At 60.0% G+C, this 12,540-nt stretch overlaps 1 protein-coding gene across 1 annotated transcript in view; it reads right to left on the reverse strand.

The window, feature by feature from the left end:
- Positions 1 to 237: 237 nt before the first annotated feature.
- ALPL (alkaline phosphatase, biomineralization associated) overlaps positions 238 to 12,540 on the reverse strand; it is a 53,452-nt gene continuing 41,149 nt past the window's right edge. The window contains exons 6-12 of the mRNA XM_079778405.1: positions 11,891 to 12,066; positions 8,820 to 8,963; positions 6,874 to 6,943; positions 4,674 to 4,808; positions 2,403 to 2,594; positions 1,915 to 2,034; positions 238 to 1,244 (exon numbers count right to left, since the gene is read on the reverse strand). Coding sequence (XP_079634531.1) covers positions 979 to 1,244; positions 1,915 to 2,034; positions 2,403 to 2,594; positions 4,674 to 4,808; positions 6,874 to 6,943; positions 8,820 to 8,963; positions 11,891 to 12,066 — 1,103 coding nt within the window. The 3' untranslated portion in view covers positions 238 to 978. The remainder of the gene's footprint in view (positions 1,245 to 1,914; positions 2,035 to 2,402; positions 2,595 to 4,673; positions 4,809 to 6,873; positions 6,944 to 8,819; positions 8,964 to 11,890; positions 12,067 to 12,540) is intronic.

Below are 12,540 nucleotides of genomic sequence, written 5' to 3' on the forward strand. Positions count from 1 at the left end.
CACACAGACATTCTTCTTTAATCCTCACAGCAACCCAGGTGTGGGCTGTCTCCCATTTTACAGATGAGAAAATGGAGATGCAGAGACACAAAGCACTTGGTCCAAAGTCACCCAGGTGATGGGTGTTAAAGCCCCCAGGCCAGGAGAACCCTCCCCCCTCCCCCCATCCCCACCTCCACTTCTGGCCCAAGTTCCGCCCTGACCACAAAGACTCAGCTCTGGCCTCAAAAATATTTGGAAATTTTTATTTAAATGTTTTGTGTTCCCTTTTAACCAACACCAAAAAGAGAAAAAGTTTTTTGCCGTTCCAAACAGGAGAGTCATTTCAGAGAGGAGCTGGCGTGTGTGTGTGTGTGTGTGTGTGTGTGTGTGTGTGGAGCTGGGAAGTGTCTGCCCGCCAGCCTGCTCTTCCCAGCCCAGGCCACCTGGGGCGGGACAACCAGTCCCAGGAGCTGGCTTCCTGGGAGCCCTGGGAGGCCTGGGATGAGTGAGTGAGTGAGCAAACCCCCATCCTGAAGAGAAGATTGGTCTCCCCTTCGGGTAGGGACATGAGCATGGAGGGCCCCGGTAGGTTCCAGACGGAAGGAGAGGGGGGTGGGAGGGTCAGATCTGGAATGTTCCAAGGAAGCTCCAGAGCCTCCGGATCTGGAGAAATACGTTTGCTAGAAAAATAAGATGCTTTGAGAATTTCTGCAGTCTGTTCTCTGCCTGCCCTAGAGAAACCTACCCTGTTGGCCAAAGGGGCCTGGGGTGGGGGTGGGGGTGGAGGCCGGGCGCTGGTCTGGGCCCAGTGAAGGGCCGGAAGGGAGCGAGGCGGGCAGCGGACTTTGGTTCCTGGGTCCCCTTCCTTGCAGCTGCAGAGGCTGTGGGTGCCCCACCTCCCTGCCCCTTGAGGTGTGGGCTGCAGGCGGTGTGCAACGCTGGGAGAGGGAGGCTGGCCATCGGTCACGGGCTAGTGGGTGCCCCGGCCCTGGGCCCTCAGAACAGGATGCCCAGGGGGAGCAGGGCCAGCAGGAGCACCAGGGGGCCCGGGGAGCGGCTGCCCGAGGAGCTGGCGGAGGCACAGTGGTCGCGGTTGGCACCGATGCAGGCCGCATACGCCATCACGTGGGGGATGTAGTTCTGCTCGTGGACGCCGTGCAGCAGGTGTGCCATGGGGCCCTTGGCGAAGACCGCCACGTCCTCCCCGCCGTGGGTCTCGTGGCGCAGGGGCACGGCGGACTGCGCCTGGTAGTTGTTGTGAGCTGTGGGCCAGAAGAAACACTTGCAGAGAGCCTACCAAGGGCCTGGTGCTAGGCAGCGGCTTCTCCGTGCCCCTCCCAGGCTGGCCGGAATGACCCATTTTACAGAAGGGAAAACTGAGGCTGAGTGCGTGGAAGACATTCCACACAGGCCACAGGATTCTGGCCTGAGTCTGTTCTAACATAGAAGCCTACACTCTCAACCCTCAGAAGAGAAAATCAGCTATTTGGATTAGAAGGAAAGTCAACCTAGGAGAGGCTCTTACCATTGGCTGCACATTAGACCCCCCAGGGGCCTCTGGGGACATCAAAACAAACGCACATTCAACAATAGGGAATTGGATGAACACCCTGGAAAGGCTCGTGCATTGGAATATTATGCAGTCAGTAAAAACATTGAATAGCAAACAGCTGTTTGTGCCAGGCTCCATGCTAAGCTCATCAGACCCCTTTAGGGTGACCGTGGGAGGTAGAACCCGTTTAGGGAGGAAACTGAAGCTGAGAGCTGACGATATGGGCCCAAGGTCCCAGAGCTAATGAATGGTACAAGGGAATTCACGCCGAGACTGTTCTGACTCAGCGCTGGCTGTTCTGAGACCCCGGACCTTGACCACAAGGACCATCCCCGAGGGGCGTCCTGTCTCCTCCCAGCCCTGCGTCTTGGCAGTCTCACCGTAGTCCACCATGGAGACATTCTCTCGCTCACCGCCCACCACCTTGTAGCCAGGCCCGTTGCCATACAGGATAGCAGTGAAGGGCTTCTTGTCCGTGTCGCTCAACATGGGGGCCAGTCCTGCACAGGAAGACATGGGTCCAGGGGTCCTGTTGGAGCACTGGGGGTACAGTCCCTTCGAAGGGCCCAACCCACCTCCCTGAAGCCACCTTCCAAACCTGATTTACTTCCCACCAACCATCCCTCAGTTTTCGCTGTGCCCACATCCCTCCCTCCATCTATCCATCCTCTCTCTCATTCTATCCATCCATCCATCATCTAGGCAGCTGGCCACCCACTCATGCACTCCCCTCGCTCTGTCCTTCCACCCTGCACTCCCCCAACCACCAGTAAATCCTCATGAGTGCCACCTGTGCCAGGCGCTGGGCTTGCTGGCTCTCCAACCCCCTCCTGCTCCCAGGTGCCCACCCCACTGGAGGCCCACCTACCAAAGATGGAGTTGCCACGGGGGGTGTACCCGCCAAAGGTGAACACGTGGGAGTGGTCAGCAGTGACGACGGTCAGTGTGTCATCCAGGGAGGTCATGGTGCCGGCCAGCCCGATCGCCTGGTCCATCTCCACTGCCTCGTGCAGCGCCTGCTTGGCCTTGCCCTCGTGGTGCCCGTGGTCAATCCTGCCTCCTTTGGACACCAAGGCAAAGGCCTCGGGTGAGGAGGAGGGGAAGGAGATGGGCAGCCCGACCCCACAACACGGCCGCGGGGTCATCTTCCCTTGGTGGGGAACTGCCACATGCCAGGCACACGGGGCTTCCACGCAGCCGTTCGGCCTGGACAGCAGCTCAGAGGGGCGAGTTGCTGGGCCAAAGGCTTACACGTGGAGAGCGCAAAGCCAGGATTTCAAGCAGACCCGCCTGACTGAAAGCCTGTGCGCCTTCCACCACCCCACGCTGCTCCCAGCACCCCTTCTTCAGCTGCTTGGAGTCCCCGAGACGTCGGAGAGGCAGGGAGGGAACCAACGTGCCTGAGTGCCCCCTAGGGGCCAGGCATGACACGCCGGTATCTTGTTTCCCCTTCACATCAATCCTGGGCAGAGATGAGTACAATCAGCCCCATTTACAGATGGAGCCACTGAGGCCTAGAGTGGGGAAGTCACGTGCCCAACGTGGCGTTTGCTGGGATCTGAACTCAGGGGTGCCTCACTGTAGATCACCTGCTTTTCCTCCTGCACTTCGAACAGTCCCCCCTGAGTGAGAAGCACAGTCCTAATGCATCCCATGCTGCCTCCACAGTGAGTACAAGAGGCCTGGCACAAAGCCGGCTTCAAGGTCACAGTCAAGGGCTGTGTGACCTGCGGGAGCGCCTCCTCGTCTCCCACCAGGAGATGCTGCCTGGGTGGACACTCCCAACTCGGAGGGTCCTGAGCCTGGGGCCTGGCCACCCTCCCTGCCGCTGGCCTGAGCCTCACCACTCTGGCCTGGCAGGCTGGGAGGGTGGGTCTTTCCTTTGTTGTGGCTCTGGAGCAGCTGGCCTGGCGGGCCCAGTCCTGGCCCTGCTCACAAAGAGCTCTGCTCCCGGGGGAGCCCCTGCTCACCGCCGCTGGGTCTTGGCTGGGTCCTCGCTGGGTCTTGGCTGGGTCCTCGGCGTCAGAGGCCTGGTCGTGGCCAGGCCGAGACCGAGACCGAGACCGCCATGCTTGAATGGGAACCCCGGGGTTTGGCAAGAAAGTGGTCAAGCCGGGCTGGCGGCCACTGGCCTCTGGAGGGCAGAGGGGTCTGAGTGTGTCTGTATGTGTGGAAATGTGTGTGCGTGTGTATGTGTACATGAAGACAGTGGCTGTTAGAACTTCAGGAGATTCCAGGAACTTTATCATGTCCTCAAACTTCCTACTGTTATTGACTTAGCTAGTATGCAAATATCATCATCATAATAATAGCAACACTGAGGATGTATTCTCTGCCGGGCCCTGTTCCAAGTACTTTATGTCTCTGAACATAATGGATGCTAATAACCCTTCTATGAGAGGGGACTGTGTGGGGCCTCGTTAAATAGAAACGTCCTGGTGGAGGTCACACAGCCAGTGGGTGGCTGCATCAGGATAAGGGCCCGAGCCTGACTCCAGGGCCTCGCCGCCGCCCGGGAAACTATGAATGCCACATACAGCACTGTTCACTCCCCAAGGGTCTGGCTCTCCCAATCTGGGGGACCTGGGATGTCGCAGGGCCTGCCCTGGCCTTTTCTTCTCAGGGACAGGACTGAGGAACCTGACCTTGGCCCCACACATGCCTAATAACAATAGAAGTCCAGCTGTGAGGGCTCCCGTGGACCAGCAGGCATCTGCAGAAGAGGCTCCTGGGCCTGCGTCCTTGAGCCTTCAGGCAGCTGCTCCGAGTGCAGATGTCTACTGGGCCTGCGGGTTTGTCTTTTGGGAGGGGTGAAGCTTAGGGGGCTGCACACCCCTCCAGAGCCAGGCCTCCGGGAGGACCTCCCAGAAGGAAGAAACCCGCCTCCTCTTCCAGGAAGCCTTCCTGGACTAGGAAGCCTGGCGCACATGTATGTGTGATGAACAGCTTGTTGGGCTGGGAGCTTCAACACTGCCCTTTTCTCCCCCAACCCACAACCCATCCTCCCAAAAGGACTTTCCCCCATCATCCCAAACTGGACAGTTCCCTTTGAGAGCTGGACCTCCCTGTCCCCTGACCTCAGGGCTGTGCACCCACAAGCTCTCGGGCAAGTGGCCCTGCAGCCAGGCCTGAGCCCTACCTTCCACCAGCAAGAAGAAGCCTTTGGGGTTCTTGCTCAGGATCTTGATGGCCACCTCCACCATCTCGGAGAGGGAAGGGTCCGTCACGTTGTTCCTGTTCAGCTCGTACTGCATGTCCCCCGGCTCAAAGAGGCCTGAGGAGGAGGTGGATGGTGAGACCTCATGACCTGCTAGGAGGATCCCCAAGGAACCGGCGGTGTCTATGGGAGCACGGGTTCCCCACCCACAACTTGGGGGCTAAGTGGAGGGAAGGAAGCTCATCTGGATGGCTCGTGGCACCCAAAGTGTGGTGTGGGCACACCATGGAGAGAGGTCACCATGACCGTTTAAAGAGGAGACTGAGGCTCAGGGGGTCAGTAACGGCAATTTTCAGCTGCTGAGCAGAGATCTGGGAGTCAAGTCCATCCGCCTACCTCCCAGCCTGAAGGGCCCCGGACACAGCACCGTGTCCCTCAGGCAGGACTGTGCCCTGGACTGGACCGGGCAGCGTGGCTGTGTGTTTACAAGCCAGTCACAGGCCAGGTTTGAAGTGCACAGAGCCCTGCGCAGGCAAACAACAGGAGGTTTGGGGGCACTGTCCCTTCTGCTCACTGACTCAGTTTTCCCGTTTAGGAAGCAAGGAATGACCCATTTTTCTTGCCCATGTCACAAGATGGCATGTGTACCGGCTGGTGTGTTAGGTTCTGGGTCTCCTTCCAGAATAATCGCCCTTCCGTGAGTGTGTGTACAGCCAAATAAGAGTTCTGATTCGCAGAATGCCCACTCTGTATCACGTGCCACTCCAAGTGCTTTGGAAGCTGGTAGGTGCCAGCCTCCAAGAGGGCACCCAATAATCCCTGGCGGCCCCCCTCCCTCAATGACTAGGGCTGGCCTGTGCAGCCAACAGAATTCTGCAGGAATGACGATGTGTGACTCTCAGGTCTGGGCCTAAGACACGGCAGCTTCTGCTTCGCATGCTCTTGGGTTTCTGGGAGAAGCCAGCCGCCATGTTGTGAGGACACTCAAGCAGCTCAATGGAGAGGTCCAAGGGTCAAGGAACGGAGGCCTCCTGCCAACCCATTAGCCATATGAGCAAGCCGTCCTGGAAGCCCCAGACCCAGGCTAGCTTCCAGATGACTGCAACCTCCTGAGAGACCCAGCCAAGCTGCTCCTAATTCCTGACCCAAAGAGACAGCACATGCAACAACAATTCACTCTTATTTTAAACTGTTAAGTTTTGGGGTAGTTTGACACACAGCAACCGAAAACCTATACAGTACATTAGCTCATTTAATCCTCATGACAACCCTGAGGTGGGCCCTATCATTATCCCCATTTTATAGAATTATTCCTCCTCTTAAAGAGGAAACTGAGGCACAGAGAAGATAAACCACCTGCTCAAGGTTGCACAGCTCCTAGGTGGTGGGAGCTGGATTTGAACCCAGCCCTCTGGCTCTAAGAGCCAGGAGTGGCACTGTCTTGCTCCGTGAGTGCGTACACAGCTCCACACAGCCCGTGTGGGGTAGAGTCTGTGCCATGTGACCCAGGCAAGCAGAGGCTGTATGTATCTGGGGGATCCTCCGGGCGCCCAGCTCTGAGCCCATAATCACCAATGACACACCCAGGACCTGAGGGCTGAGCTCCTTGGGAAGGTTTGCAGGAGGCTTTGCCGCCACTTGCTGGGCATGATAGGCGGGTGGGAAAGAGGACTCGGGTGTCTGCATGGTGGTGCTCACGTCTCCTGCCACCCAGCCCAGGGCCCTACCCCGGCTCCCTTCTCCCTGCGGAGGAGGACGCACGCCCCAGTCAAGACCGGCAGAGACAGCCAGGCTGGCTTCCGCCCTGGCCACACAGCAGGGCTGGCTCCAGGCCCCCGCTCCATGGCTGGGACGTGTTTGCCTCAGCTCCGACTTACCTGGGCCGCGCGCTGATCAGCCGGGTGGCGTGCCAGAGGTGGCTCCCTTCTCTGACCCTCAGTGTCCCTTTGTGCTCAATGTGCTATTCACCCTGCACAGCCAGCAGATTTGGGGCCGAAATTCTATGAACCAGAACCCCTTCCTCACCCCTCCCAGGCCCTGGAGCCCGAGGGCAAAGATCCCTAAGTAGCAGGGGGGGGGAAGGGGGGCAGGCTGAGACCTCACCCCCAGGTGCTGGGTCACACAGCTCTGGCCCCAGGGCACCCAGCCAGGCATCCACCACTCCCACCCCCGGCCCCCTTACCTAAGAGGTAGTCCACGGTGTTGGGGTTGAGGGCCAGGAGTTCGGTGCGGTTCCAGACGTAGTGAGAGTGCTAGGAGGAAGGGCCTGTCAGTCGTGTGGGGGCTGGGGGAGTGACAAGGCCTGACCCCAGCTGGCCCCTGAGTCTGGGACGTGTGCTTGTTTCCTTTCATCCTTTAACAATCCTTCCCTGAGGACCGACCATCCCTACCCTCAACAAATGACAAATAAATAGGTAAGTCTAATGTAGGGGAAGAATTCTGAGAGACCAGGGAATACTGAGCCCAAAGGTGAGATCAGGGAGGGCTTCCTGGTGGAGGTGATGTCTTAATGAGGCCCTGGAGGACAAGTGGAAATTGATCAGCCTGGGGTCAGGGAGCTGAGTTCTAAATAGAGGAACATGGGGCAAAGAAGAGGCAGGCACAGGTCACAAGGAGTCTTGAGTGCCCACTGAGAGGTATGAGCTGTGTTCCCGGGCCATGGAGAGCCGGGGGGGAGCGAAGCCCGAGCTCTGCCCTGGGGACCCCCTATGTGCTGGGTCGAGGGCACAGAGGCCACAGGAAGAGGCCGGTTGTCTTGCCTGGAGGTGGCAGCATTCAGGGCCTGGACTGGGGGTCCTCGCACTGACAGGAACCAGCTGTGAGTCCTGGGGAGTGTCCTCTGCCTTCTCTGGGCAATGACATTGGGATCAGTGGTTTTCAAACCTCAGGGGTTATTATGGGAAGGAGGCTATTATGGCTAAGGCAGGGGGGCTCTGTTCCCCCACTCCCTGTCCTCTGCTTCCCTGAGGTGTGTTATCTCATTAATCCCCACATCGGCCCTGTGAGGTCGGGATTATTATGCCCATTTTACGGATGAGGAAACTGAGGCACACAGATGACATAGCTATTCGGTGGTGAAGACACTCTAGAACCTACTCTTAAGGCATGGTTCGCAGTGAATGTATGGCCTCCGGGAGCCCACGGTGATGCCCTGCCTGGCCCTCTCCTTCCTTTGGGGGTCTAGACTGAGCTCCTTGGAGCTCCCTGCCTATGCAAGAATTAAGCTCTGGTCCTATGTCCCAGGTAGAGGAATCGAGGCTGTCTTGCTGGCCCGGGCCGGGAGCGGCTCTGGCCCAGCCCGAGCTGACTCAGAAGGAATGGGAAAGGTTCAAAGCAGCTCACCAGCCCCACGGGGCCATTCCCCAGCCCCTGCCCCCAGCTCACTCTTGGCCCAGCCCCAGCCCACCAGGCCTCCCCTGGGGCCAGTCCTGGAACCCTCAGAAACCCAACCCTAGAGTGACATCAAAGTGGCTGCCAGGCTGCTCCCCACTGTCTTCAGCCCTGACCACAGTCATCCAGACCCCAGCTGCCCCAGGCCCGGCGGCCGGCAGCACAGATTACAAAGGCCACAGCCGCTCCGGGAGCCAGAGCCCGGGCCCTTCCCACGTTCCAGCCTCCCTTCCCCAGCACGTGCCCTCGCCCTGGCCAGAGCCAGCTCACTGTGGAGGGCTTCTACCGCACGCCCTGCGCCTCTGCCTCCAAGACCTCCCAAAGCTGCCTCTCCTCCTCCCCACGGTCAGGCCTTCTCAGCCCCTCCCTGTGGCCTGTCCCCTCTGGGCACCAGTAGGTCCTGGGCATCCACCATGCAAGCACACAGTGCTCCACGTTTCCTTGACCATCCGATCCATCACTGGACCTCATGCCAGCCAGGGGCCCTGCACACAGTAGGGGCCCTGCACACAGTAGGGGCTCAGGGGACTGAACGTCCATGCAGGCTATTCCTTGGCCCACCCCCCTTCGTGCTGCCTCGCTCTCCCATTGCCCTCCCCTGAAGGAAGGAATTGATTGGTTACTACTATGCGCCATTCATGTATCTGTTAGGCCATTTGAGCCTGCTGAGGTAAGAAGTATGACCACCCAGCCCCGGCCCCACCGCAGGCCACCCCGCATCGGTCCCCGAGCGGCTACCTTCTGCCTGGGTTTGAAGCTCTTCCAGATGTCGATGAGGTTTAGGCCGTCCAGCCTCGTGCCCCTGGCCTTCTCGTCTTGCTCATACTCCACGTCGGTTCTATTCTTGGGGAACATGTACTTCCGGCCGCCCCCCATGATCACCTAAAGGGGACAGGAGCCATCAGGACCCTGGGGTTCCAAGCTGCCGGGCAGCCCCAGGGGCCCCGTGGCGTGGGTGCCGCTCCCGCCGGAGAGTCCTGGGTCAGTCTGCCCTGCTCTCGGGGCCCCCCTTGTCCAGGTGGGGGAGGACAGTGAGGCTACGGGATGGTGAAATGTCGGAGCTGCGGATACTCGCCCTCACTTGCTCTCCAGACGCCTGACAGAATGCCCCTTGGGTAAGAACAGTGCCGCCGTTCAGCGCCGCCTGTGTCAGGCCTGAGCGCCCCAGACACGCTCTCCGCTCGACTTCACCCCAGGCCGCAAGGGAGACGCATACTCACTTTCCCCACGAGGACGTGGCCGCAGAAATCGGCTTTCTTTCCCCCAAGGCCACACAGCCAGGAAGGGGCAGAGCCGGGATTCGAACCCGAGCCTCCGCCGACCCTGGCACCGGGGCCCCGCGGTGTCCGCAGAGCCCACGGGGGAGGCTCCAAGGGCTTCCTCCCCGGAGGCCTCGCCGGGAGGTCCTGGGGCAGCCCAGCGGGGAGCCGGGCAAACAGCGGGCCAGGGCTCCCGTCGGCGGAGGCACCGCCAGGCTAATTTTACCCGCCGCTGCCTGCGCGGGCGGGGACGCGGGACTGTTTGTTTTCCTTGGGAGTCCATGTTTGAAGTCCTGGCTATTTTTAAAACGGGGCCAAGAGCATAACAGCTGCCGCCCACAGTCACCACCACACCGGTGTCCTGTCACCGCAGGCGTCAGCCCAGGCCGCCGCCCCTGGCTGACACCTCGGGGCGCAGAGCCGCCTGGCATTTCCAGCCCTCCTCTGCCTTCCGCTCCATTGGCCTCCCGGGACCCAGGCTGTGCGGGGAGGTCCAGACGGGCAGGGCGCCCCAGGACCAGCCGGGACCATGGGGAAATGGTGGGGACATGGCTTTGGATCCTGACTCTGTCCCTTCTTGACCGAGGGCCTGTCACTCCTCCTCTCGGAGCCTCCGTGTCCTTCCCTATAAAATGGAAATAGCACCCCCCCCCCCCCAGGACCGGCGCAGGAGGCCAGCAGGCACCCAGGGGGGGCCTCCACGGGGTGTTCCCATAGGGCACATTCTCTGGGGGTGAGCAGGCTGTGAGAGGAGGAGGAGAAGGGGCCCGGGTCATTGACCCCTTGCCCCCCCCATTCCCACAGAACCTGACCCCTTGGCGTCTTCAGCGTGGAAACGAAGCCCCCAATCTTCGTGCCTGGAGCCTCCTCGTTTCCAGCCCGGCAGAGACTTCACACGGGCTCATTAAATCCCAAATAACAGACTTGCTGTTTGGCTTTGGGGTTTGGGTTTGTGTCTTTCTTTTTTTGTTGTTTTTTTAGCAAAAGATATTTATTTTCAGGGCGGACACCGGGATTTTTGTTTCATGTGCAGCCTGGGGCCGGGGGCTTTGGGGTGGCGGTGATGCAGGACCGATGGGACAGAAAAGGATGAGGAGAAAGGAGGCCAGGGAGGAGAGGCAGTACTCGCCCGGCCCTCCCGCCTCACTCTCCCCCACGCTCATCCCCCAGTGGCTCCTGAGGACCCCCCTCCACCCACCCCTCACCCCCACTGGAGAAATCTTCCCTTAAACTCCTGTCCCCTCTCAGGCTGCTCCTGCCAAATCTCTCTAAAGAGCAGTCCCATAATTATACCCTGTGCTTGTACAACAAATGTTCTCACATCATGACCTCATCTCGGCCTCCGGTGGCCCTAGCAGGGGGCAAGCGGGCTTTCTATTCTCGTACAGGTGGGGAAACTGAGTTGGGGAGGAGAAGTGACTTGTCCCAGGACACGGGTCAGGATGGCGGCCGGGCCTTGGATATATGCTCACTAAACGGGTCAGCAGGACAGTTTGTCCTGAAAGGGTGTTAAGCCACCGCTAGGAAAAGGGAAGGCGTGGGCTGGTATAGAGGCTGGGGGGCACTTTGAAATTGGGGGGACTCTATGGGGGACAGAGGAGGGTCTGGGAGCCAGCGAGTTTGTCTGGTAAGGTTAGAAACAGAGGTAAGGGGGAGGCAGGACCTGGAGCGCCCTCTGAGCCTCACTGAACCCCTTTTAGGCTCGGGGGCGGCGGGGGGCGGGGGCAAAGTCCCATTGCTCCCCCACCTGATCCCCACTGAGAAAGGAACAAGCCAGAGGTTCTCATTTAGGGAGAGAGAGTGGGGACCCCTCTGGACATGTCTGGGTGGCAAGCGTTCACGCACCTGCTCGGGGTTTTAAAGCTTGTGTTTCGGGCAAGGACAAGTGGCCACTCATCAATGCCATCGCTTTCTGAGCACTCGCTGGGTGTCAGGCCCTGCAGCCTCTACAGGGACCATTGTGTTTAGATGTTGCAATAGGCTTACAGAGCAGATAGGTACATTTCACAAAGGGGGTGTGAAAGGGAAGGCTCAGAGAGGTTAAGTAACTGATCCAAGGTCACACAGCTAGCAAACAGGGCAAGGATTTGAACCCAAGAAGTTTAAAAGTGAGAGCTGGTGCTACCCCGTCCACACCACCTTGTCCCTGGGCATGCTGGATGAGTCCGTGGGGCACACACCTGTTGGTGCACGTGGGAATGTGCAGGGCAGAGTCCCCTCAGATGGCCACCCCACCTCCCTGTGTTGTGGGGGTGCAGGGCCAGGCTCCAATTGACGAAATAATCCCTGGGCGCCTGGTTCTTGCCGTGTGGCGGCGGCCACATCAGGGTTTATCCCTCAGCCCCACCGTGGAGAAATCCTACAGAGCCTCCCTGCCCCGACCACAAATCCTCTAATGGGCTGGGAGCCCTCCCAGGTGTTTGGGGAGCCAGGCCAAGCTGCTTCTCCCGTGCCAGCCTGTACCTGAGGCCTCAGCCCCCCCGCCTCCGCCGCCGAGATCCTGCCTCCCAGCCCGGGGGCCCCTGCACTGGCTGCACCCCCCGAACTCGCCTCGATGTCCCTGATGTTGTGCATGAGCTGGTAGGCAATGTCCTTGCAGCCCTGGCTCAGGGCCTCTGGGGGCATCTCGTTGTCCGAGTACCAGTCCCGGTCGGCGGAGTGGGCGTAGGAGGCGCTGGGGGTGGCGTGGTTCACTCGCGTGGTGGTCACGATGCCCACGGATTTCCCTGGGGGGTGGGAGAGCAGGGGTTGGCCTCACCTGGAGACGGTGGTGTCCAGGCTGCCTCTCCCTCCTCCTGGCTAGAGACTGGCCTCCTGTTAGCTGCATGACTGCGTGGGCCTCAGTCTCCCCATCAGTACTTAACGGGGGTGGGGTGGGGTGTGGTGGCTTCCATGTACTCTGGCAGCTCAGACACTCTGCCTCCCGGAGGACCCTGAGCTGTGAGCACCTGGGCGGAGTCCTCCCCTCCACCGAGGAGCCTGCAGGAGCACAGCGCCCCCCTGTGGGCTCTCAGGGGGTGGTGTCACCTGTGTCAGCTGGCCTCGTACCCTGACCCTAAAACTCCAGGGGACGTGGGCCAGAGCCTCCCGCTTCCAGGAGGAAGGAGGAGGAGACGTTTCCTGACCCCCCACGGGCTGGCACTGGGCTGGGCCCCTGGCCTTCCTCACACCAAGCCTCCGAGGGGCGAGGTTTTCGTGCC

The sequence above is a fragment of the Cnephaeus nilssonii genome (assembly GCF_951640355.1).
Source record: "Cnephaeus nilssonii genome assembly, chromosome: 7".
In the NCBI taxonomy this organism is placed as follows: domain Eukaryota; kingdom Metazoa; phylum Chordata; class Mammalia; order Chiroptera; family Vespertilionidae; genus Cnephaeus; species Cnephaeus nilssonii.